At 40.8% G+C, this 27,867-nt stretch overlaps 1 protein-coding gene and 1 long non-coding RNA gene across 5 annotated transcripts; one reads left to right on the plus strand and one right to left on the minus strand.

Annotated features, from left to right (window-relative positions):
* The first annotated feature begins 331 nt into the window (after positions 1 to 331).
* LOC124306219 (exonuclease 1) lies at positions 332 to 27,831 on the plus strand. 4 transcript variants are annotated; one of them, XM_046766629.1, is made up of 5 exons: positions 332 to 445; positions 2,776 to 2,900; positions 21,902 to 22,297; positions 22,390 to 22,473; positions 22,591 to 27,831. In XM_046766629.1, the coding sequence occupies exons 3-5, from the start codon at positions 21,956 to 21,958 to the stop codon at positions 24,832 to 24,834; spliced, it is 2,670 nt and encodes an 889-aa protein (XP_046622585.1). In that variant the 5' UTR covers positions 332 to 445; positions 2,776 to 2,900; positions 21,902 to 21,955; the 3' UTR covers positions 24,835 to 27,831. The 4 variants fall into 4 exon arrangements, with proteins under 4 accessions (XP_046622585.1, XP_046622582.1, XP_046622583.1 ...); XM_046766626.1 differs by lacking the exons at positions 332 to 445; positions 2,776 to 2,900 and adding exons at positions 19,992 to 20,070; positions 20,228 to 20,488; XM_046766627.1 differs by lacking the exons at positions 332 to 445; positions 2,776 to 2,900 and adding exons at positions 20,007 to 20,060; positions 20,228 to 20,488.
* On the minus strand, positions 8,339 to 11,159 carry LOC124306223 (uncharacterized). The gene is made up of 2 exons (XR_006908552.1): positions 10,893 to 11,159; positions 8,339 to 8,472 (listed from the first exon to the last, which is right to left on the minus strand). It is a non-coding gene; the product is annotated as an uncharacterized LOC124306223 (long non-coding RNA).
* Positions 27,832 to 27,867: the final 36 nt, after the last annotated feature.

Below are 27,867 nucleotides of genomic sequence, written 5' to 3' on the forward strand. Positions count from 1 at the left end.
TCATTATACAATACCGTCGAAGATTATCCGATATTTTCGGTACCTGAATTATAAATATAAATGGTTAAGGTATCATGTATGTGTAAAATAAGGCGAAAAGGTTTTTTCCTTCACTTTGTGTTCTTTAGCTCGATCTTCTTCCTTTTTTTTTTCTTTTTCTTTTTCTTCTTCTTCTCGAATCCTCGACGCAGTCTCTGCGGGATTATTTCGAGCGGTGTATCTTGGCATTCGTGATTACGTGCCAGAGGCTAGAGCTGTGCTTCGGAGTGCACGTGCAAGGCGCACGTGTGAGCCGACCAACCGACCGTCCGACCGACCGACCGACCCTTCCCTCGTTTTACCATCCGTATCCCTCACAGCCAGCCAGGCTCTGCCAACTGTGACGTTTTGTGTCGGACGAACATCGCGGACTCGAAGAGTCACAGCCACGTATCGCAATTTTATTGTACGTACCTATCGCGGTCAAGAAAATGCGAAGGCGATGTATCTCGTTATGTTCTCAGGAATTCTTTTCGATTTTCATTACAACTCGCAATTCTTCGTACCGCCGTACGTAACGGACTTTTTATACGGAAAGATTCGCGAAGAAGCGCGGCTTCAACTCTGTCGTATAGTGAAAATCCGGTGGAATTTAAGAAATTTAAGTGTTTTTCGCTTTTTTTTTTTTTTGCTTTATATATAGATCAAAACGACTCTTCAGGTTTTTTGTCGTTTGAATTTTGTAATAAATGTATTCACAGAAGTCTGATTCATTTGTTATTCGTTGCCGTTATTTTTTCTAATTTCGACGCGCGGTGAAAAATATTCGAGTTAATTTTTATACAATGTTCGATTATACATTACAAACGATAAATGTAACGAAACATTTTTTTCATTAATAGTTGATCATTATTGGTTGGAAAATATGATAAGATTGAGAGAAGAAAATCCGTAATTACATGTGAATTATAAAAATAAAAATGGTCGAGAAGGCGCACGCTCCGTTCTATGTTTACTCGTTAAGTTTCGGTCTGTAACTGATTTCTAATCTTATCTATACGCCCAAGGCGACAACGTCCGTGCAGTGTACAACGAGTATATTATAAAATACATACGAGGCATTACATACATACTATATGTAATATGTATAACTTTTATACACGCATAACGTGTAAGTTGTAAAACAGTCGTTTAGGTAACAACAGCGACAGGAGTATAAGAAAAATAAAAATATCTACGGAATTAATAATTCACATTGCAAATTTTGTAGAAAGTTGAGATACAGAAAAATCAAAATGCAGAAGGAAAAAATTATACCGGAAAGTCAAGAAATAAAATTGTCAGAATGAGTAAGAATATAAATACATGCATACGAAAGCAAGGCACGGATTCTTCAGAATTCTGCAAGCAATTCCATGTTTTAGTTAATTTCATATCACACCGTGCGCCTTTCTACGTTTCAAAAATTCTCTGAAACGACTTTTTTCACGTTACCGGTAAAACTCGACGTAATGAGTTTTCCAAACTCTCGACAATTTTTCCAACCCCCCTCCCCCGCACCGAGATCATCGGCGGGTGTACGAGTGAGTTTAAAAGAAAAAAAAATTAAAAAAAAAAAAAATCACGACGTATTAAGCGATCGAAACGTATTTACCTATACATCGGTATTTGTATGTGTATAATAGTTTAAAGATCGTTATGAGCGCATACGAGGCATGGAGAGTGTCTATCTTGTTATATTTACACAGCTGTTCAAACCGGCCAGAAAAATTGTTCGTCATCTGTTTTTAATATCCAGTCTTCTCTCTTAACACTACGTGCTGCCACCGCGGCACCGCGATCATCGTCTTGCGAGGTGTGACCGTGTTTGTCCACCGACGGGATAAATGTTAATTAACCGAACAATCGACCGTCCGAGATATGTCACCTAATTTATGCACAGCAAACAATAAAACAGCACCTATACGATTGCTCTAGTTTATATATATATATATATATGTTATATGTGTGTGCACATATGCACGTGCACACACGGATTTCTGCAGCGATTCAGGTGCTGTATAATAGCCATGTGTGTGTGTGTGTGTGTGTGTGTGTCTATGCGTGCATGCGATGCGGGTAATAATAGCCGGTGCGAATAGCAGCTTACGAGATTCTCTCCGCCTGCACATTCTGCACCCCCGTTATAGCTCGTGCACGGTGTTACAGCAGTTGATTAAAACGAATAATTATCCTCGTTCCCTGCAAGGCGGCAGTAATTCTTACTGCATGTGTAAGTGTACGTACATGCGGGGAATCCCATTCGTATGCCCGACCAACGTCTTATTTTGTTTCAAAAAATTTCCCCAATCGTCCAAACTCTGAAACGGTACACTGAATTTTTTTCACAATTTTTGTATTCGACCGTTCAATTATTTATTAATATTGAGAGCGATTTCGATAAGAACTCTTTCAAATTCTCAACAACTATATTTTCCATTTCAAACATTTCAAGACCGGGCCCATGATGCGCTGACTTTTTTCTCCATTTTTTTTACAGCACTTACAATTTCTTTGAGAATTTTTCGGCAATTTTCAGACCGTTCAAGCAATGTTTTAGCTGAACAAAAAAAAAAAAAAAAAAAAAAATTGAAAGTGCAGAAAAAAATGCAATAAAATCAATCCAAATCGACGTTTGCATTACTCGGTGTGATATTAAAAAATAGAACTAAAGGAAAAAAATATATTATAAACGATGACTTTACCTTGTAACACACGTGTGCAGTTTCCCTAATTATTATATTTTTCCATTTTTAGTTTTTTATCACCATCGTTAAGAGAAACGGTCGGAGTGAAAGAGAGGTTGCGGTAAACAACAGTTGCGTGTCAAAAAGGCCGAAGTCGTCACATCGTCTGCGACTCAACCACGTCTATACGTATGGGTATGTAGAAGCGTTATAATACGCATATATAACCCAGTTTCACCACGCGCCAACAGTCTGGCATTGATTATTATACGGGCATGGTTCTCCTCTCTATGCATCAGACTGTTCTTTGGTGGCGGGTCAGAGGTGGCGGGGAGCAGAAGTTGGAGGTGGAGGTCGTGAAATAACGAGATATTTTTCAAACCTCGGCGACGCTGCATTATCTGGGCTTTGTTTACAACTAAATATACCGTTCCTTCTCTTCGTTGAGGATCGTTAAAAAATTCAAACGACTTCAGAGCGTGCCGAAATTATAAGTACGATCACTTCACTTCACATTGTTTCCGATATAACATGTTTGTTGGTAATTGTTATGGAAATCAGGAAAATGGTCTACACAGGCAATTCTTTGATATATCTTTTGCATAAATTCTCGTAATCGGAAGAATTTTTGTAACGGAAAAACCGAAATTTTTTCCGCCATTCAATGGTTTTATTCTTTTTACAAATGTCGGGGAACAGGAAACCGGTTTTTACTTCTAATAATTAATTGAAATCTGGTAGTTGTCCTGTAACCATGAATTGTACGTACAGCGTACAACTTTGAGATAAATACCTTATAATGTCAGAATAAATTTTGCAGGCGAAAGTAACGTAAGAAATATCCATTTATTCAAATCGGCGTGTGTCCCCCGATTGTGAGCTAAGAATAAACGTCCGAATACCTGCATTGGCAGAGAAGAGTCGCCGAGCTCGTTTCATTGTCAGTTTGTGCATACGACGTTATATATATATATATATATATATATATATATATATATATATATATATATATATACATATACATATATATATATATATACAATATACATATATATATACAAGGTATTTGTAGCGAAGGGAATAAGAATTTCGCAAGAGAATTCCGGCTGCGGCAGATCGTTTCCCATTTGGTCCTTGTATAGGTCTATACCTATATATACGAGCACATAACTTCGTTTCGTGTACTCACTCACGCGTGTTGTACGAATTTCGTTATGTATGTGTATAATATGTGTATGCAGGTATGCCTATGCAAGTTGTAAAAATCTGTAAATTGTGAGTTACAAACCGTGGTGTTATTTCACGTCGAAAATTTGTTGAATCAGTACCTTCGATTTACCGAAATGCTTGTGAAAACGAAAACAGACATAATACTAGTGTAACAATAAACTGGTGGAAGACACGTATCCTGGTCTCCATTGCATACGGAAATAACAGAATTATAGGTGAAAGTACATATAATTTTGGCATATAACTTTGTTTATTTGATTACAAACAACGAATAAACGAAACTGTACGTAGTTTTATCAATTATAATTGAAAAACGAAACTTACTTTCAACTTTGACACGACGTATATTACCGCACACGTACTATATACTGCATCGATACGTATGTATTTCGTTGTCGCAATTTAAGAATCTCCCCTCTTCGATTCACCGGCAAGTTGTTCATGACGAAAAAAAATAAAATAAAAATTCCACGACAAAATTGCAGTCAACGTGTATAAACGACCACGTAAAATAGATATAATCCACCTACGTCAGGTATACGTATGATAATTACGTGCGTCGCGACGTCGTCACTTCCGATCGGAGTTATAAAAAAAAAAGTCAGTGAAATATCGGGTTGTGTGCAGGCCGTTGACGCTGCCGAGAAAACCAGACAAGTCGAAATGCCGGTGGTTTGTACGTATAGCGTCGTACCGCCGTAGGTACGTACAAAACATACATACGTAACTTGTACGTATGGTACACGTCGGACGGGCGAGGAACCGCTTTGGTTGGCCCGTGGGAACGCGTTGGCGGTTCGCCGGGTTGCCGGGCAGCTGCACTGATTGCCGTGAGGACGTGACGTCGTCGTGCCGCGACCTGCGGAGCCACCGGTGGAGGCCTCAGGAGGCAAAGAGGCAAGAGGCAAGATCGCCGAGGCGAGTCCGTCCGTCCGTCTCTTAGCCGCCGCCGCCGCCGCCGCCGCCGCCGTTTCTTCGCCTCCTTCGCCCGCCTCGCCGGCAGCACACAGGCGGGTATGTATAGCTGCTCCGCCGAGGAGTGGAACGACAGAGGGCGAGGAGGAGGGGGAGGGAGGGAGAGGCGCATTCCAGGGAGGCGCCGGCCAGTCTGAGGCACACCTGCGCACCGAGTTGAATCACGACGGCGCCGCGGCACCTAGCCGCCGCTACACGGCTAGAGTTCTCTGGCTTAGCCACCGCCGCCACCGCTCTGCTTCGCTACGCTGCCTGCCTGCCTCTCTTTCTCTCTTTCTCTCTCTCTCTCTCTCGCTCGCTCTCTTCCTCTCTCTCGCGCCTCTTGCCCCCCCCCCCCCCAGCCCCCCCTCCCCCTCACTTGCCGGCAACCGTGCTGCGCCAACCCGAGCTGTGAGAGAAGAACCGAGACCTCTCCGCAGGATCTTTACATACAATCAGAGGCGTGCAGGTGTCCATCCCCGTCCGTTCTCGTCCTCCTCCACCTCCACCTCCACCGCCGCCGACGACGACGACGACGACGACGACGCATACAACCTCTTGTATTCCATCCTCGCATACGTACGTAGCTCGGTATTTGTATGTGTGTGTGTGTGTGTGGGTGGGTGGGTGGGTGGGTGGGCTGTGCGTGAGCTTTCCTTCACAGATACCCTATACACCTCCCTCTACCGTATATCTTCTTACGTTAGCGCAAGGTAGGACCTGGCAAAAGATCGTTTTACCTTGAATTAACGCGTAACGTAACTCATTCGCGGGATCGTTGGAGTTGGGATGAAATGTGTATTTAGTTGGAATTACCAACGGTTGGTAAGGATTTTTAGGAAGGCTTTCCGGATGTCAAATTTTGATTTTTTTACACGTTGCGGTGAAGGATAAAAATTGTTTTATTTGATAAAGTTTGGTTTTTGTTTCGATGCTTCTGCTACCTGCTGTTTGTAACGTACACCGAACACTTTCGCCGGTTTTTTTACCGATGTAAAAAAAAAAAAAAAACAAAGACAAACTTCATAGGTTGTAAGTGAAAAATTTATTCATTCAAATATAAATCGCCGAAAATTTTTTTTCTCTTGTTGACCTGTGTTATACGTATCGAATATTCGGGTTTTTTGTCTTTGTTTTTACCAGTGTTAGAAATTATGGAAATTCTGTAATACACAGTTGCCATTCTTGTATATAATATGTAAACAGTGCTGTGAAAATTAGGACGCCTAAAAAATCTGTGTCATTTTTGTCATGGTTTTTTTTATTCCGTATGGAAAAAATTTTGGAAAATTGTGCTGAAAATTTCTACGACTACTAATTTCTACAGAAACTGAAACATTTCGTATCATTTTGTACAAAATTGTAAATATGCATAGTTCTTCATAAAGAATTGCTAATTTGTTTTACAAATTATAGTGTCTTTGAGATTTCTTAATGAGAAAATACAGATTGTCGTCAAAGTGTACAAGTTTTTATGAGAAACTATGATTGAAATTTCGAGCTCAAACTTTCATATCGTTTCAACTGTTGTGCAGATTTAGCGAAATAGTTGGATCCGAGTATAAAGTATGCAAAGGGTTTAAAATTACCTAAACGTAATTTGTAAGAATTATAAATTACATTTAGTTGTTCATCAATTAATTTCTATGGATACACAAGAAGTATGTACAAATTAAATCTTCCGGCATCCCGGAAACATTGAAGGGGTGGGGTTGAAGTTCTGAATATGAAAAATTCCGGCAGCACCTAACTCCGAATTATTTAGTGTCGAAACTTGAAATAAAAAAATCAAACTTTTACGATACAACAAAGCTTCGAATGGTTGGAAACTCAACGACACAAAGTTCCAAATTGCACGTATTCTGAAAATTCAAGTTACGATAGAGCAAAATTTCGAGAAAGAAATTTTGGACGGAGTAAAATTCCGAAAGTTAAAATATACTTGCACAGCGCAGTTTACTCAACTAATGGGTATAAAAAATCAGCAAAATCGAAAATCAGAATGACCAGAATTCCGAACGTAACAATATCAAAAATCCAACACAAAGAAAGATCAACGTGGTAAAATTTTACCAAACTAGAAATTCATACAACTGAAAATATTCCACCATTCAGAGTTTCAAGGTTTTAGACCTTAAAGTTTTCACTTTTTCGCACTTTCGAAACTTTGACCTGTCGGAGTTATACCGTTTCGGAATTTTCCCTTTCGAACCATCCGAAACTGTGATGTTTCGTCAAGGTTTGACTTCTATCCACTATGTTTAACGACAAAAATATTTGAAACCCGGCACTTTGGAAACTTTTCGAATTCGGAATCCCTCCCGCCTCACATTGGCGCCAAAACGATCGTTTCGTACGTCCATGGAACACAAAATTTTACATCCGCTTGCAGGTAAACATAAACGATAATCGATACGATTCTGTAAAACGTGCGAATACAATATCTCTTAAAATTTCAAACGTATCGAAAAATGCAGAATCAAATCAAACCAAGGTGCGTAAAGCGAAGTTCGGCACCCTTCAACTTCGACGAAGAATCCATAGTACGGCCTGAACACGCGTAGTCGTAATCCAGTTGTTCGGGTTCGGTGGTTGTTCGACGCCGTCGTGATCGTTGGTACCATTCTACTCGCAAACAACAACCCGCAGCCTTTCCTTCCTCCGAGACGACGGTACGGCTCCAGAGGCACCGGAGGGCCACTAGCATCGTGGGAGCCTCTTTCTGGAAGAGACTGCGCCGTGTCATTTCTTACCACCCATACCTATCCAGGTGTATGGGTATCCTACCCATACATACCTGGTGCTGTACTCGTATCCTCGTCCTCTCTCTCGACACACCGATGCTGCATGCACCGCAGACACCGCGACGGTATGACCAACTTTTACCGTCCCATAAATCGGACCGCCCACGCAACGATTTTATCACGTCAGATCGTCCGAAAGCTTTTTCGTACCTACCTATAGGATACTTGTATGTATAATATAATATAATTGTGCTTCGCGTTGTACCGAGGTGCACGCGCAATGCGTGGAGGTTTATTTATACGTAAAAAGATTTAATCCTGTTTTCCAAATAACTGTATGATCGTATGTGGGAAAATTCGTTCATTTTTATCGATAGGAGTATACACAGGGTCAGAATTTATCGTTACAATCGAGATTAAACGTACACATTCTACTTTACACGCATACTATAATCAGGCAGTAACAAGTATATTAATTGACAAAAACAGTATTATTTTTTGCCTCATAACGACATATCCGTTCAAATCACGATCAGCCTTTCTTTCCTGCAGCTGGTCATTATACATGTAGGTACATACATAGTTACACACGGTGTCTACGCCTATAAGTTTCTGCAACATATTAGGTAAGCTTCTCGGTTCGTTCGGCTCGTGCACAGGTTAAGTTATGCGTGAATCGTGTATATACGGTGTGCACGTGTGTTGGTATGCGGGGGGCAGGGGGACGTCTGTCGGCGTCTCGGCGCCCCGCTAAATCCCGAACTGCCATTAACCGGCCGGGGGGCCTCCGAGGGTCGTTGCTGCAGGTGTAAGAAGCGCTGCCGACGATCCGTACCCGCCTATAATAACCCACGGTGAGAGGTGAGGGAAAAATTTTTCGTACAAGAAAAATTCAAGGGATCGACCTTCCGGCTAGGGATTCCGAAAAACGCACCACCTGCGGCGAATTTGCGTCTTGATATTGTTATTATTATTATTTTTGTCAATATTGTTATCATTATACCTAAACGGCGTATTGTACGTCGTGCGAAAAGCAATAATCTGTATCACGACGTATTATTATAATTAATATTTGTTTATATAACGCGAGCATGTTCTACACGTCTTTCTACGCGCGTTTACCGTTCGGAAAGTACACTCGTTTCTGTGACGATAGAGTGAGTCTGCGAATGCGCATGCGCGGAGTATAGAAAAGACCACTTTTAACTCCTGGGAGTTAATGCGCATGCGCCGTCGCGAATAAATCTAACATTACGCGACTCTAACCTCAATTTCGTACTTCGTGAAAAAACGCGCAACGTACTCTTGTTATATAAAGAATCGTGAGCGACAAGGAGGCAACGGTCTTTTCATCTCGCGTATTTATGCGCTATATTCGTCTTCGGATCACATACGACTCGTACTGCAAACTTACGTTTGTCCCGAAAAGATCGAGTTTGCCTTCTCGTTACACAATATATACGTCGAATTTTATCTTTGCGATAGTAAAAGAAATAATCTGACATTATTGTTCGTTTTATAGTGAATATTTTCACTTTTGAGAGAAATTATTTTATACCGTGTTGAACGAGGTGTAGGTATATACCATGTATTATACACCTCGGTTTGTGTTTATATCGCCATTGTATAATTAGTCGTGTTGTTATTATTATTAGGCGGACAGCAGGTGTTTAGGTAGGTCGAGTTTATCCGCTCGAGTGCTTTGCCATTTACAATTAACGAAAGGGGCTTAAAAGTTGAAACACCTGCGCGAGAATCTGTGCCACACAGGTGTCAGCTGATCGTGTATATAACGCAAGCACATACATGAATAAAGGTATGTATACTTGCGGGCATGTGTACGGGTGTTTACAGTACGATGACATCCGCTGATCCAGCTGACAAGTGATTTTGAAAACCTTAACTATACGCGTCTACATTATACACATGTTTGCACGAAAGTGTTGAGTTATCAAAAAATTACACGGGACCTTTTTTGTAGAGCGTTTAATTCTGAGCTACAAAATTTAGAATGAAACTTTGATTATTTTCGCGTGTTAATCAAATGGAAAATAAAAAATGGCGTTCAGGAATCACCAAGTGTCAACATTAACGGTTCAAATTTTTACAGGTGTCTTGCTTCCTTTTCCTACAATTGTTAAGCGTGTGACTTTGAAAAAAAAAAAAAAAACAACAGTCGATTTTTTTGGACCGGTCTGGTATACACGTTAGCCGACGGTACATTTGAGTCCATTATTTTGGCGAAATGCGCACCCGCTTTTATCTTTAACGTGTAACTGTAGGTGCGCGAGTACTCATTATCTTTTAGGTTTATACGAGGTATTCCCCTGCAGGTGGTGGTCCACTCGTAGATATCGCGGTACAAGCGATATATCTACAATAATTCGTCTGATTTCGATCTTAATTGTATTTAAGCACAGCCCACTTGAGAATGATCGTTGGATGTACGAAGATACCGTGTATTTGACACCTGCGTATAATGAAAATTATGTTATATTGTGTATATAAGACATATCGCAGATTAATTCAGGCACGTTTTTATATTACAGCCAGTAAAACTGCAAGTATTTGCACAGGGACAGTTTTAATTCGTCGGGAAATGGTTTAGGTTATATCTAAACGGACGTGAAACTTAACCGTATGACTATAAACACATAAGCGCATTAAACGAGACGCGTCGACTCTTTGCAATTTCTCACTAACGATACGCGTTTGAATAATCTTTAAAATTCATCGCCCCAAAAGTCAAAACTACTTCGCATTTAATTAATTAATGAAAGAAGGAACAAAAAATATGGGAAAAAGAACGAATGACAAGTAGGCACTCTTTATACGTATTTTTAACGACTTCCCGCCAGATTTAATCTCTCGCAGTACCGGACTGTTTCAAATTCTTAAGATATGCATAGGCACGAAACTCGAGTAACAAATTCATTTTCACATACTGCCGCGACGATAAAAAAATTAAATTTTTGTTTTCTCAACCAAATCTACATACCCTGCGGTCTCGGTCACCGATTAATTTAATCAACTTATCGAAACCTGACATCGACGATATCTGCATTCGCATAGTTTCGCATTACTTGTGCGTACATAACGTATGTGTATTATACAGGACAGTACGTAACGCAACTGATTCTATTGCATGGAAAAAACGAATAGAAACATTGCCTATAAATACAGCGACGAAATGTAAGGAAGGAAGGGAAAAAAAGAAAGATAAAATTGGAAAACCCGCGTCCGTTTTAATTATACCTACCGATTCAGCGTTGGACGAGGACACGATCAAAGAAGAAAACGGACTGCCTACATGGGCATGCCGCATATCGGTTACTGGGCAACACACGCGACATTCGAGTTGGCGATCGCGTTGGTCGCCGAGAGCTGTCTGTCTGATTACGGCTACTCGTATTGACCAGTGTTGTAACTCTGGTAGGAGATGAATTCTTTTCCCATACAGTCCAAAGCGGCGGCGGCTTCGTCTTGTAGGTAGCCAGAAGAAACCGGCGTACCGTGGACTTCGGGCTCTGACTCATTTCGAACTAGTGGCGCTTAAACGAAATTGATTTACCTAATGTATACAGGCGCGTTATAATCGATGCCCGAGGTGTCCCACCAGCTCGCTCGCAGCTGTGCACATCCGTTAAAAAGGCACGCGGGGTCAGATTTTTAATTCACATACGTCGTGAAAATATCATTCATCTTTCTCACCGCACAGTAGTATTACTTCGCGATGCAGATGCGCGTAGTTTAGTTTCGGTCGGTACGCATGCGTCGGAGTGGTTATTATACTATTGGCGTATATGAATTTACTCTGTCAACGAATCTACGTAGAATATTTAAAATTAGATGTAGCTGTATTTTTTCGGTGGAAGCCTGCGGTTCTGGTCATGTTGTTATGATGTCGTATATCTTATCCTGCGGTGACGCATATTGTGGTACGTAGATTTTCATGTGAAAGACAAAAATTTTCCACTCCCGTCTTTATGGATCAAATTTTAGTTAGTTGACATTAACATTGCAGGAGACTGATGATAAATATATATAGTTACAAGATACCGATGTATGTAGAATTAGATTTTGAGAGATGCAATTTCAACTTCGCAGTCTGGCAATTTATAGCGAAGGTCGAACGAATTCCCCGAAACTTATAGGAATAGCTGTGCAACAATCATGGGCACAGAATTTTCAGTAATATGTAATTACAACGTGACTGTAATTGCCTACCGTACCACGGGTTTCTTCTTAAAAAAATCTCGTAGTTGAAAAATCCGAAATGTTCAGAGAACAAAGAAAAATAAGGCAATGCATAAGAATAGAAAACAGCGTCTCTAAAATTTGTTTTTCATATAACTGACAGTATCTAAATTCAAAAATGACAATAAGTGCGTCGATAAATCCGCGCGCATTCTAAGGCACAAAATAAATGTACGCAAAACAACGCAGAGAGACGGGAGTCAAGTCACGTGTGCAGTACATAATGAAAAAGCGTGGTTATTGCATCGGATGGCATCGTATTTCGCGTCGCGGGTCTCGCAGTTTCCTTACATCCATGTAATAAGGCAGCGAGCCAATACGCACACGGTTACACGCAGATACGCGGTTAAAGTCGTAACGCGCATACGTAGGCCTAAGTACGACCCACACGTAGCAGCGCAGGGCGCGTTACGCGTGTATACGTATACGTCACAGGCGTGCGAGGTGTTAAAGATTATGCGCAAGTACGCATAGGTACGTGCGTACTACCTGTTGCCGAGCGGCGCGGGGGGCGGTCAGACCCAGTCCAAGGCACTTGCGGGGGCCGAGGGCAAGGGGAGGGGGGACTGGCGACAGACTGGCGGGCGCACACCTGCGCTCGCCGCCTCTCGACGCCTCTCGCTCCGCGCCGCGTCCCGTCACGCCTTGCGTTGCGCTGCGTTTTCGTTGCGTTGCGTTGCGTTGCGTCGCTCCGCGCTGCGCCGACTCGGGGCCCGGGAGCGCACCTACACAGAGCGACCTCTTATACCCTCCGTGACCTCTTCTCCCCCGCGGCGCGCCCTCCGCGTCGCCCATACGGCGACAACAACAACTACCACGAATGCAACAACAATGACCATCATCGTGACGCGGTGATGATTATGGTAATAGAGTGTGCAGCAGCAGCGACAGCAGCAGCAGCAGCAGCAGCAGCAATGGCGGTGACGGACGTCACATTTCGTAGATTGTTACTACGTTTCGTTCTTGTTACTGTTAACGGGAAGAACTCGGGTCGAAAAATATGCGGCAATATTGTACAGCAACATTCGCTAATGCCCCTAACCTTACGGCTAACTTGTTTTCGGTCCGAAACAGCATGCGAGTTTCATTCTATACGAACTTTGTGACAATCACTGACTATTTATTATTTAAGATATGCGTCTACGGATCATTTTTATAAAATTTTTACGTAATCAAACTCGGTACTGTGCAGCGGAATCCATAAATGTATTAATCTTCCGGCTAACTTGTCTTTGGTACGAAACAAAATGCGACTATCGATTCTATGCGAATTATATCCCAAGTGCATTCCAGTTTCTAACGTCAGCTGCATATAGCCAGTCATTGCCACATAATTCGTATAGAATCGAACTCGCTTTTTGTTTCGGATCGAAAACAAGTTAGCCGGATAGTTAACGCATTTGTGCATTTTAGTGTATTATTATAATGTATTTATATATACTGTGAGTTTTTCTGACAGCGAAAGGATCCGTGCGCCTGATTCAGACAACCGGAGTAACAACTCATGTTCATGTTGGACATCGTTTGCCGTCACGGTCATCCCAAAGGTCAAATATTATTTGTTTCGACTACCTTGGATATGCGGTACTTGTTTTGACATCATTTCGGATGGTCGTGGCGGGATTCGATGCTGAACCTGAACATCATCCGTAACTCGGGTTGCCTGGATCAGGCGACACGGATCGTTTCGCTGTTAAAAAAGCTCACGGTATAGTTTGGTCTCAAAGAGAAATGAGTAATGAAAAAGGCGAAGGCTAGGCTCGCCGAACGACTTTAACACGTTGAGCGCCACGCGTATTTCTAAGACAATCCCGTTCAGGCCACGCGCGCCGCTGTCAGCCACCGATAAGTCTAGTGTCAGCCACCGATGGCTGACGCGGCCTAAACGGAAAGTCTAGTGTCAGCCACCGATGGCTGACATGGCGCTCAACGTGTTAAGGGCCCATTTGTTACCCCTTATCTTCTCTCGCGTCTCTCGTTTATAGGTATACGTTCGGCATCCACTCCGCGGTTGACAACGCGTTTCAAATCCTCTACATTCGACGGAGAATGTATGGTTAACTACACACAACCCTAACCCAACCTAACTCGTTCCGATGCGGTGATATCAGATTTCGATGTTCCCGCAGACTACGTGTAGTATTGCGGTCCCTTTTAATTAGGATTCCTGGCTTGTTACCGATCTTGGACGAGTTGAAGCAGAAGAAGAAGTTGGAAGAGGAAAAAAAAACAACGATTTCAATTCTCCGTCGAATATACATTCCAATCAATTCGAAACATCATCTGCCCATCCACGTGTTCTCAATTTCGAATCATCAATATCATATTACAACTATGCTAATTGTAGTACGATGAATTGAATTCGCCGATTCCAATTTTCTTTCAAGAAAAAGAAGAATCTTCGAAAATAATTCTAAACCACAAAGCAGCTGCTCCTAAGTACAGTATTTATTTCTGATTAACAATAAGATAAGCGCGTTCTTGCTGTCGGGACTGTTTCCCGCCTATAAATCGACAATACATTTATCTATCGATGTTATGCAGCCGACAATCAGGCGTAATCCTAGCTACACGTAGTCGCATCATCTATATCTACGAAACTATTTTAATAGATAGGTATTGCGTTATGTACAAACATAGCGACATTTCGCCGGACGGGTGATAACGCCGTCACCTTGGCCTACCTAACTTCGTTACGGCCTTTGGGCCAGTCCGCCAGTCGTAGAGCGCGGAATATACCGGGCAATCACGACGATAGGTACATACGTACACATACATGCGCGATATAACTCACGGACGCAGCGGGCATGTGTACGTATATTTATAATACAAATCACACCCACGCCGTACCGTGTACTGGAGGATATAATAAATCTTGTCTAGTTTAGCATTCCCTCGTGCCGTCCGGGCTAACTCGACTCTTCTTCTTCATCTTCTACTTCTTCTTCTTACTCTTTTTATTATTTTCCTCCTTCTCGTCTCTGTATAACATCTTACGCATGGGTATATAGCTGCGTATAAGCTGTGTGAGAGATTATGCATGGGACTTATGACCTGTGTGTATACGTATACGTACATACGTGTACGAATATATTACATGCCTTATGTGTACCCATATAAGTACGTATATACCTACATGCGTTGTATGCATACTGCATATACTCATACCTATATCCATACGTATTGGTTGGTCGAGAGGGTTTTATACTAATGCTCATATATATTTGACTTGTCAAGAGAGGAGCGGCCCGACACTCCACGTGCTTTTACATTCGTGAAGGCTTCGTCGGGTCGCCTTCAAATCGACCAAGAGCTCTCAGAAAATATCCATGATACGCTCAAACGAAATTCGTGTTACGATATACTAGAGATATTTTTCGGGAATAAAATCCTCGGAATGCGAAACGAATTAGGTTCTAATTTGATACGGTTCGCGTTTTAGTATATCGTCGAAGAAAATCTTCCGCTATGCCGAAGGCGAACCTTGTAACTTACTATACCTGTTACGTAATTATTGACCGTGTGGAGATCGATCGATCGATCGATCGCGCAGGTGTCCGCGAGATCGGCATGTTTCAACGATTAGAATCGCTGTGTAATAAACGCGCGATAAGTAAGCGAATATTGAACGTTCGTGCACATCTTGTATGTATCGGTATAAATAGTATGTAAATTTTGTATAAATATATGTATCCTCATTATCCTGCCCAAGTGCCTTGGTGCCATTATACATTTTGCCGTTTGCTAGCTGTCGTCCTCTACTTTCAAAAAGTATAATCTTACGATTAATCGCAGTCCAATGTTATTTATGCCACTCGAATACATTATAGTTATTTCCGATGTACATAATTCCTGATTTTTAATTCAAAATTAGTAAACGGTTCGGCTCGAATCGAAAAATAAAAGCGGAAAAAATTATCGTCAATAAAAAGTAGAAACCATCCGTTTGAAAAGAAATTATTTTTATAGAAAATGGATACCCACAACGAGCAGCTGGCCAAAATTGGTTTACCACGATCGTTACTTAACAGGCGAACTTTTCCTACCAAGTTGGCTGTATTTTTAATCGAGGAAGTATAGAGTGATATAATTTTTCCATCACAATTATATTCGCGTTTATAGTTTTATACCGAGATTTCATAACACCCGAGGAGATATGCAAGCCTATAATGTGTAATATTTAATAGTTCGTGCAGCATTCGCAAATTAGCGCTTAACGATGCGAGCGTAGATTACGTATGCAAACCAGCTGTACTGCACGATACGCGTGTATGTGTGCTAACCAACTTCCGGTCACACAGTTGATTCGGTTCCCGAGGAGTTTATTCGAGGTATATACGTGCGAGACTCAGAAGTGACGACTCGTTATACTGTAAAGCGTTGATTTGCGAGAATGAAATTCGAGCATTGCGGTCGTGACAATTACCTGACAAAAACGAGGAGTTATAGTTTTTTGTGGAACTCGCCTCTCAACGCCAGCAGATATGAAACCGAAGCTGCATTTCGCAATGTTACACGGTCAAAATGTAGTTTCGTTTGCCTGTAATCTGTTGAATTTCGAAAAACAAACTCCGATACAATAACAACAATGCCGAACATCCAACGCGACTTCCACGCTCATACGGTAGCGTTTGACAATTTATATATTTTCTTCGAGTCAGCGCATCCTAGAAAATTTTTACTCGCACGATCTTCGAGGTATTCAAGATTGCGTAAAACGTGGTTTTTCACCTATTCGAAAAATGCTTACCAAAGATAAACGACCAGCTTCCTCGACTGGGTCACAGTCAAACGTCGAATAATATCTATCAAATACCTGAAATAGATTAAATTTATTCAATTTAACCGAACTCGATGTGCTTGTCTATCGGAAAAATAAAATTATTAAAAATTTTGATGGCTAATTTTTCAGAATTGGATTTCTTACGAGTTAATTAAATGGCGCATACATATGCCAGATGCGGTACCGCTTAAAAGAATCGGACGCGATTTTCTTGCTCGAGGTTCAATGTTACGTTAAAAACTACGATATCACCAAGTGGGAGATTGAAAAAATTTCTTTTTTTTTACGCAGTCTAACGGATATATTATCAGTTTTTCACAGCAGCCATTTTTTTACTGTGGCAATTCAAATTGCATTCAGCAAACATCGCGTTGCGTGGTTAGCTTGCAGAAAAATGAAGCGTGGATAAGCAATCGCGTAAACACTACAGTGAACCGTATCTTCCTTTTTTTTTTTTACTCGATAAATTTATTTATTTATTTTTTGTCGGATTACTCGTCATTGATTATACCGTTCACTTCTCGCCGATACAGTTCTTATCTGACCCTGTTGTGGCCGGTGCGTGAGTACCCAAGATACGATTGACACCTGTTTCTAATTGTTCAGGAACCCGAGTGCAATACACCCGATATTATTGTGTAGTTCAGCTGGTACATTTGGTTTGGTTGAATCGGTCCGATAATCTTATCTGCGGTGTATATATTTTTTTTCTTACTTTTCTTAATCCTTAGATTTTTGCGAACGCCACAATCTCGTGGACCTTCAATTTTCTATGAAACTCGTTATATTTTTATCTCTAACAATCGAGTTACATCTGAAATTTTAGTTTCGAACGAGGCTGAAACATATCGAATTTTTAAGTCACCCGTGCGCCCCTGATAGAGGAAAAAGAGAAAAATTTTAACCGCATCACTTCCACGTATATACTTGTGTTTTCTGTGAGATAATTAGTTCGGCTGTACCAGGGTGCTCCGAATAAGTTTGATACGATCATGGCATGGGTTCGAACGTTCTCATCAATCACGATTTACGTTCTGATTTCAGCTCTCATAATCAGCTGTTGAAGCATAAATGCATCCACGTGTAATAAGATCCATGATGTTTTCTTCATCGCGAAGCGGTGAAACTCTTAGAAATAATCACAACAACGATTATGCAATATTTTTTTCCCGTATTCGATGACTGTGATATTTCGGTATGTTCGTCATACACTCGGATCACTCACTACCCACAACTGATGGGTTCAACTGATCAAAATACCCATGAAAAGGTACACGTACAGATAGGTATTCCTTTCATATTTTCTTCTCCGGCGTTTATAACGCGGCATATGCGGTATACCACACCAGCATCAGCTATTTATTTTCTACATACCGGATGTGGTTGTTTGAAGAAATCCGTCTCTCTATTCACACCAAGGTGACCGGCATGTGCATACTTGTACTGTACATACCTACATACTCACACACACACACACACACACACACACACGCTTGGTCACACGCGCCAATATACCAACAGAGATAGTATCAAATTATAAATGTGACGGTGCATGTACCTATTTACAACGTTTGCGGTTACTCGGGAGGCTCTGATTCTGAACAACCGTGCGGAATTCTGGATCTACTAATCTCACTCAAGCCTCGTTCCTTCGTTTCTTCTTTTATTTTCTTCACAACGGTAGCAACGAGGTCGATTATGTTACTGCAGTGATATACGTATACCACGTTATACCATTGACTCCGGTATAACACGGATGTGCTCATTGTTATGTTCCGTTCCCCCCCGCCCGCCACGTCATATCTCCTCCATCAGGTTTAACCGTCTGCATTAGCTTTTATTACTATCATTATACCCTCTGGTTTTACTTTGCCTGGATAGGATCATAAAATTGTTGTTATACAGCGACCATTACTGGGAAAGTTATGTGTTTTGTATATCTAGTACGTATTGTATTGTTCGTTCAGCTCGTATTTACCGTTTCACAAACTATTATTATGGTGAGATGTTGAAATTATATGGTTATCCTGAAAATCTACGGATGATTTTTTTTTTTTTTCGTTACGAAGATAAAGAAAGTATATGCGTATACATGTACGGTCTTTGTGGCCTCGGTTTCGGTGCTTTAATACAGCTTCATTTAAAAACTAAAAATAATTCCGCGCGTGCAGGTGGCTATGCGAAACGCTCTGGCAGTTGTAGTTCAAGGCTGAAGCCTGCGATTGTTCCTTATTTAAAAAAAAAGTTACTCGTACTTGACCCTAATATAATTCTGTTGAAAATATATAGGGTGTTGTCGAATTAATAGAAGTTGCGATTTGCTAATGAACTGCTTGTTAGGCTGACTGTGACAAATATGTAAGTTATTGCCTGTGCCCCCCTACCCCCTTCGCCGCGAAAAAAATGTATTTTAATTCGTCTTTAAAGTTTATAGACAAATAATAGAGGTACGTAACTTTCGTTATAATTTTTTTTCATTCACTTTGTTAATTTTCGAAAATTGCAAAGTTGAAGATATTTGATTCTTGAATTCAGGCACGATTATGTCATGATATTATATTCCGAATCGGGATTACTATATTTCGATAAAATTAGAAGAGAACATTTTTACATCGATAAAATCTGGAAACGATTCTTGAGAATATAAAGCAAAAAAAAAAGTGGAACATTCTCATTGATAGCAGAACTTTGTTATGCGGAATGCACTTATCGACATGTTTACTGAGAATAAAGTTGTAACAAGTGGGATGCGTGTATTGTTACGAATAACTGGTCACTTGGTGCCATCTATAGCCATTCTAGATTAGTGCGCTTTCTGCAGTGTCGGCATGAGATGGGCCTCAAATAAAACCACCTGTTGATGAATGAACGATGAAGCAGACTAAGTAAAGCCGGAAAGTGAAAACGCCTTTTCGGTTTACTGGAAAAATTATAAAAAACTTGAGAAATTTCAGATGATATCTATAAATTAGATACGGTATTGACGTAGTTGTAAAATCTCTTGATGTGATATCAATAAAGCATAATGGTGTTTTCTTCATTCGTATATTTCAATCTATAAATTCTTTACAACCGAATGCGAAGAAAATACTCAACCAATAGTGTTACAGTATTGTTTTTATTTACATTCAGGATGGCTTATGGAAAGAATGTAAATAATTTTTCAGTCGGTCGAGCCGGGTGGTCTGTTACCGACCGAACGCTCTGCTACGAAGCGTCGAATGTTTAACCGTACGACTAACTATCGGCTCCAAGTTAGTATAACAAAAAAATCACAGAGCGAGCTGTGAACTGTGGACTTTTCGGGTACGACGGCAGGTCTAGAAAAGGTGTTCGTGATCCGTGCAGACGACAGATCGTGGACGACACTTGACGTCTGGCGAGAAGGTAGTGTGAGGTAGCGATTCAGTGATACATCTCTCGCGGAAGTATAAATTCCGTGTATTTATTTAAAACCTTTGCAATAAAAACGGGCAATCGACGATCATAATTTTTCGGTGTGAAGTATTGTTTTTCCACTGAATACAATAGTAACAAAGATAAAATTTTATCAGATGGAAAACAGAATTGTCTCGAAGAATTAAGAGCGAAGGGTTGTACCAGATATCGTTCAGGTATACAGATATACAGTACGTACATAAGTTAAAGGAAATTCTTGTTTCTTCGAAACGAGACTACTGACTGTGACGCATTCTTACATATCGAAGGGTTATGAGGACGCGTAATTTCCAAATCGTCGAGGACTCGTTCTACCGTTTAAGTTACCCGTTTTATTTGACAGCTGACACAACACGATGGCCGATGAAAAGTGCAAGGTATGTACGTTCAGATCTCTAAAAAAAAACCTTTAAAAACTACAAAGACATTTCTCTCACGACCGTATTCCCTAACAATAAAAACCCAATTCAGGGATTCCGACGCCCCCTTATCTGCCAACGAGATCACTTCCTCCACGTACATCATACACGACGACGCTCTTTACCGACAACCGACGCTGCAGCGGGATGACGTGACGCCTTTTTATCATGAGCCTGAAGTTAGTAACGTTATCGCAATGCTTAACGTTTCGAACAATCGTTATTTCGCGATTGCGGAAATGTCTGAAATTCAATAAATCATAATAAGGCAAACTGTAGTCATATTTTGAAAACTTGACTACTTAAAAGTCACTGCAAACTTGTAAAATACTGACGTCCCTCCCCGCAAATGTTTCATTGCGTTACTAACGTTACTAACTTCAGCCTCATTTTATGTCCCTCATATACACTGTGTCTACAATCTATAACGACATTTGTATCTGTTTTTTTTTCATCTTCTCCAACGTTTTAATGTTGATTGTAGTCCGTGGATGGAACACGCGCCTTGATTACCCCAGCGGCAAACATATTGTATACATGTACTTCCCCTCGATGCGGGAAATCGTAGTACGGAATATGGGAAATTCAAAACACGCACGAAATCCTCGGGTTTTCCGCCACGCAGATAGTCGTTGAAAGATGTTCAGCTTCAAATTTGTACATTAGAGGATGATTATAACTTCTCCAGAACCGACAGAACTCCTTGAACTATTCGTTTAATAGCCTTTCATTTTTCTTCGTCGATTGGAAGACTTTTTATACAGATAAACTTACCTTTTATATAGATAAATTTACTTTTTATAAAGACTCCTGTGTAGAGTGAAAATTTTTGATCACGGAATAAAAGTTGCAGATAAGACGAAGACGTCCGAAGCTGTTACATTCTTCCATTACAGTACGATACGATTTATCCTTGCAGTTATTTTTATCCCAGACTATGGCTATTCATGTGACAATTCAGTCTTTAGAATCGAGATTAAAATTTGTATATAAAAATCTTCTTTTAATTCCAATAGAGTTTGAAACTTCTTTCAGTTTTTATTGACGATTGAAAGTCCGGGAGTATAAAATTTATTTCTACTCTGAACCGGCTATCATCAAGGTCGTTGGAATACTCTAAATTGGCTATAATCCACGAGATTGTCTTAAAGAGTTATATCCTTCGAAATTAAACTATTCACTCATGTGAAAAGATCATTAAACAAATAACGACCTTGTCTGCATCAGTGATTCGAATTCGTGATTACACGAAGTCTTCAAGTAACATTGTCGTGTGATGTCATGCAGTCACTCAAAAAGAATTCTTATGTAACTTAAGCTGGATGTTTATTATTTGTGTGTATTGTGATTTTTTGTTTTGTTTTGTTTCAGGAATGCGGATGCATTTGCGCCCAGTGCCGCGGCAACGTCGAAAATCATGCCGACATGCACTTGCACGTTGAAATAGAACATCTACGGCAGAGGCTGCTCGAAAGAGATAGCCACATAGTCACTATGGAGACTCAATTTCTTAACGAGGCTGATAGGTTTCCTAACGGCGAATTGGCTTCAATGAGAGAGGAAATGCTCACGTGGCAAGATAAATATGCAAGGCTATACGAGGCCCACAAAAGAGTACAGAAGGTGAATCAAAATTTGGAGGATAAGCTGCTGAGGATAGTGGATAAATGCGAAACGGAGAAAAGCGCCTTCACCAAGGACATTGCAACCCTTTCCCACCGATTGGCTGATGCCAATTATACGATACACCGATTAACACAGGACAATGTTAGAATACAGTATAAAAATCGATTACGATTTCGCGTGAGATTTGGTCTTTCGACGTCCGCTTTCTCTAATAACGTAATTGTTCATTTCAGGAGAAGTACAGAAACGACGTGAACCTTGCCATCCAATTGCTGCAGTGTAAGCCTTCGAATTTCGTCAGCCAGAGATACGATTCGGTACAACGTCTGCTAATGCTACCTCAATTTGTTCAATGCGTAGATTCCAATATTTGAAACAACTTTAGTGGTTGGCAGAAGCGACGACGATAATAGTATATATAATTTCGATTTCAGCTCCCCTCCGAAGTCCAGGCGAAAGTGAGAACGTACGTTTCTCAAAAGAGGGTACCAAATGAGGCCGTAGCTCCGCCGGATGTCAAGAGTATAACGGTGCCAATATCGACCTTTCCGCCAACGGCGATGGTCTACAACGTTACGAAGACCAACAACGTCGAGAAGGACAGCGATGACGAGAGCGACGACTCTAAGCCACCGGTCGACATAGTGTCGGCTGCGATAATGGCTAAGGTATTGGAGGAACGGGAGCGCGAGAGAGTGTTCGCGAAACATTGTGACACTTGCACGTGTCACAGGAGTATACTGACGAACGACGTGGAAACCCAGACATTGAACATCCATCGAAACGAGTCGGACAATTTCACGAGTCAAAATTTCATCCCGGAAAATATGTCCCATTACAATAACGGCGCGGAGTTGAAAGGCCAAAATGAAATCTCGAACCAAAGCGAAGATAGCAGGTCTAATTTAAGTGTAAATAATACCGCGAAGCGTGCCGCTCTGCAGTTGCAGTACGTGAATGAGAGGGGCAGCCTCAATCATACCTCGATGAGGAAAGATGCCGCTCAGTCGGTCAAGTCGGGTGACAACGGTCCGCAGTCGAAGAAGAAAAACGAGGCTCAGAAGGACAGTGGCACGAAGAAGATAGCCTCTCAGTACAGTCCGATGAAACGGGCGACGTTCAACCAGAACCCGGCGGAAAGATCGTCGAGGCAATCAGCGAATTACAGAGTTTCGAAGAAAACTGACTCTCACGGTAGTTACAGACTGTCATCTAAGTCCGGCAGCGAGTGGACAAAGTACGAGCAGCTGCCCAGCGAGATCGATCTCATCGACCTAAAGCAGAACTCTCTACCGCAGCGGCAGATAGACGTGATAAACGACAGAATATGGAAGAACGATGGCAGGTTGAGATCGAATGGGGGGCTCAAGTCCAGCTCCGCAAATTCCAGTGTTGACGCCGGTCCGGATCCGGGGAGGAGCGAAGCCAGCGATCACACGATAGACGTGATAAACGACAGGACATGGAAGAGTAACGTGAACGGAGGAGCGAGGACTGACGGTGGAATCGCGAAGCCGCGAATGACGCTGATCGAGGTGAAACCCTTGACGATGGATTCGACGTCCCTTCACATGCAGCACCACCAGCAACAGACGGACACCAGACTCCAGCAGTCGGAAGACACGGCAAGCCCGAGTTTCAGCAGCGACAGTTTAGTCATATCTAGTTCCGATCCGCCGAGCACCTCGAGCGAGCTTGGCAGCAACAGGATAATGCTGAGCAAGTTGTCGGTGAACAGTATGAATAACAATAATATAAACAACAGTAACAGTTTGATGTCCAATTGGCAGGACAGAACTACGGGTCCTCGTGGTTGTTCGATGAGGATAACACCCGGTTCGAAAAACATCCTACTGGACAACGCGGGACACTATCAGACGATACTTTACACCAGCGGGACCAACGGGGGAAACGGAATCGGGAGACCGAACACAGCGCTTGTTCACAGCACCGCGAAATCGTCGAGGTCTGGCGGCTCGACGTCGACCAGCAGCGACGAAAATTCGCCGGTATTGCCGAGCGATAATTCGCAACTCCAGAGGGTCGCAGAGTGGATAAAAGCCTCGGGACCGATCGAGCGAGAGGTTGGCGTTAAGCCGGTGGATTCGGACCGGAAGTCGAACGACGAGATGTCCGTCAAGACGCTTAACACGGCCTTGACAAAGATAAAGGACAGAAAATCAGAGCTGATGGACATTGGAAGCGACAATAATACGCCAAATGGAACACACAGACGTTTCATGGACCTGGGCGGGAAGAAAACTGAAGCTGGTGATGGGCAGAATTGCAACGCCAGTCGCGGACGAACGAGAGACTCTCATCACTCGAGGTCCAGCCATCCTCACAGTCTTCAGATAGTGAAGGACGGTCACGCGGATCTGATTAGCTTCGAATCTCCAACCGACGACGGTGATGATTATCATCAATTCTCGTCGAGTAGCGAGTGTCTTGCGGTTGGTGACGGTGTTGCCATAACTTCCCTACCGAAACCCACGGATGTCAAAGTTACCAGAGAAATGGAAGAGACTTACCTCAAACTTGCCGCTAGCCTTGATCCGACTAATTTGGGACTTTCGGACTCTCAGCGCGCCGATATTACTATTGAAAAATATAGGAAAGAGTACAAACGCACTCACGGACAAAAATTACCGGAAAAAAACTCCGGGTCGACTTCATAATATTACGCTTTTATCTACTTTTTAGCGATCAATGCGAATAATTCTTATCATTCTACGATTCAACGGGAAATAGAGTTTCAATTATTATTTTAAACTGCTGACCCGCAAAAGTCCGTGCCATTACTTCACTTTTTACTGGTGGTCGAGTTGGAAAAAAATTGATTGGTTATACGGCGTACAGTAGTCTAGTCAAAGAAGCGTTGAAGTGACTCACCGACGGAATGACCGTTCAGATAGTGCAAGTAAAAAAAATCGATATGAATTCGATTAGACCACTTCTGCTTAAGTTGGGATAGCTTTCAAATAAAGGGAAAAACCGCGAATCTTGACCACTACATCTCTCATAAGGTATTGTGATGTCTGTTTTTTTTTTTAAATTTCATATTCATTAACTGTTGTTTCTATAAAATTCAACTTGATCAATTTCCGGCATACCTACGAACCTCGACTGCATATTTTTTTCTGACGTATTTTTGGCTAAAGACTGTAAACGTGGAAAACATTGATTGTTTGGCCGAATGGAATTCTTGCCGTGACTGAAGTAGTTAGAAAAATGGGAAGTAAAAAAAAGGAAATATACTAAAATTAAGCTATCAGTTGCAGCTGTATATACACACCATCCGTAGTTAAGTGAATCATAACGGGAAATAGCGAGATACGAGTTTAGTTAGACGTTATAAAGATAGTAGCTAACAGCATAGAAATCTATGCTCTCAGTACCAATGGCCATTTCTTAAGCGCGATTTCAGTTGGCTCACTTTCAAAACGCCTCGAAAATCTGATTTTTGTTGATATGGAAGTTGTAGGTTACTATAAAAGAGATTCTCAACAGCTCCTTTTCTTTCTGTAATAAATCATTACATAATCATATTTACATACACCGTATTCACTGTTCAGCAATCTGTATATGGTAATTGTACACATCATTTAATTAGTTTTATGCTACTCCAGTGTTCATTTAAAAAAGTATATTTTCATCAACTTTTAGTTTATTTCTAGTTTTAATTTTTTTTTTTTATTCAAGTAGTCATTCACGTAGCCCTGGCTGGGAAATGTCGTACTGAGACCAGTTATAAGTCGGAAATATGTTACGTGGGATGCATTTAAAAATGTACGAAAGTCATCCTGGGATCCGAAAACAGTACACATTTATTTTACGTATCTTGCAAGTCCTATTTATAAGCGAAAAATGTCGACCAAAAGTCACCGGAAAAGTTCATCAGCTGCAATAAAGACTTGCGTTATATAGTTTTCATTATTTTTTGGGTATCCTTACGTTTACCGATCACTTCCAGGATTTAAGTGTTTATTTTTTTTAAACTGGGATGTTTGAAAACTTGAGTTCAATTTCTTTTTTTTGGACTAGTTAGACTTGAAACTTTTTCAAAGCAGCTTTGACAAACGTGATAATTGATAATTGTACTATTTGATGCTTGTTAAATATGCCTGTTCATCAGCACGTCGAACGATACTCGCGTCGTTTGATAATAAATTGATTATTCGCATGATATTGCGAAACACCCATAAGTATGGCGCAAAACGTGAAGTTTCAATGTACATATGATAATTATGAAACTACGTAAAGACAATACTGAATACTGAACTAATTGAGATATGCCCCTATTACTATTATTATTAATATTATTAAACGAAGAAAATAAATGTCTGTATATCAATCCTGATCAGCGTATGAAACATAAGTAACTATTATATCTATACCGTACATCACAATTATTTAGCAGCTGAAATGCAAAGAAGAAGTAACAAATGAGCAAGGAAAAAATGGTACAGAAAGAGAAAGGATAAATGTGAGAAACGTAATATCATTCCTAAGCAATCCCATGAAATGTTTATGTCGTATACATGTGTCATTATGGTGCTACTGTATTAATAATTGATATACGATTTGATTTTTACTGATCTGCTGTACTCTAATTACTAATATACGTACATGTATATGAATCTATGACAATTATATCGAGACTGGTCGATAATACCGATTGCTGCGACGAAATATAACAGGCGATGAGAGAGTAAGATTTATTGTTATTCGTTAAGATTTATGCCACGACGCATTAACAGCAGCATTACAAAATCAGTTAGGTTTCTCTGACTGTGAAATTTGGGTTCGGAATGCGGCGAGTGCGGGTGCCGAAGTATATCTCAATTCGCCGTTGTAAAATTAGTACCTAATAAATAATGTAATCGATAAATCAATACTAGCCAGTATTAGTCTACGAATTACTACGCGAGAGCGCAACCAAAACTTGTATGCATTGCATATTATATATATATATATATATATATTATATTATTCTGTATAAAAAAGTTGATTATACCAAATTATCACAGGTTTATGATATGCCTATATATAATTTTCCACACGCTGCAGGCTTATACGGTTCATATAAATAATATAGAATTCACGCAATTGTTTATTCAATGATTAAAAAGTCATCGTCGATTGGCTTCAATTATTTTTTACGTAACTGCTGACTTTTGGTTAGCGCGAATCTTTGAGAAAATCGACCATTGCGAAAAGTTGAACATGGTCTGACGGCGTCTATGAAACACGATAGAAACAATTTTGCAAATTCTTTGGTCCGGTGAAATTGATTGATAATTTGAAAATACATTTCGTCATACATAAAGACAAAGTTTCGATAAAAATCTTCGTCACAAGTTATCGGTACGATAGTTATGTTTTTACTCTGGTACACATTGACTGGGTGTAACAGGTACTCGAAATTAGCGAATTGCGTTTTGAAAATTGTTAGATTTGTCTGTAATACTGTAAATGTAGCGAGGATAAGAAGGAGAAGGAGAAAAAATGAAACTGAATTTTCAGCGGTATATATTTTATTACTCCGTACTGCATGCGCTTATAACTGATTCGCCTATTGCTATCCTACATACGTATATGGATCACTGCAGGCTAACGAGGTTATAACTAGACAAATAATTGAGTGAATAAATTATACACACAGTATCGGAAGTGAAAAAGTATGTATATCTTGTGGCATGGGAATGTAC

This window comes from Neodiprion virginianus, chromosome 5 (genome assembly GCF_021901495.1).
Source record: "Neodiprion virginianus isolate iyNeoVirg1 chromosome 5, iyNeoVirg1.1, whole genome shotgun sequence".
Lineage (NCBI taxonomy): Eukaryota > Metazoa > Arthropoda > Insecta > Hymenoptera > Diprionidae > Neodiprion > Neodiprion virginianus.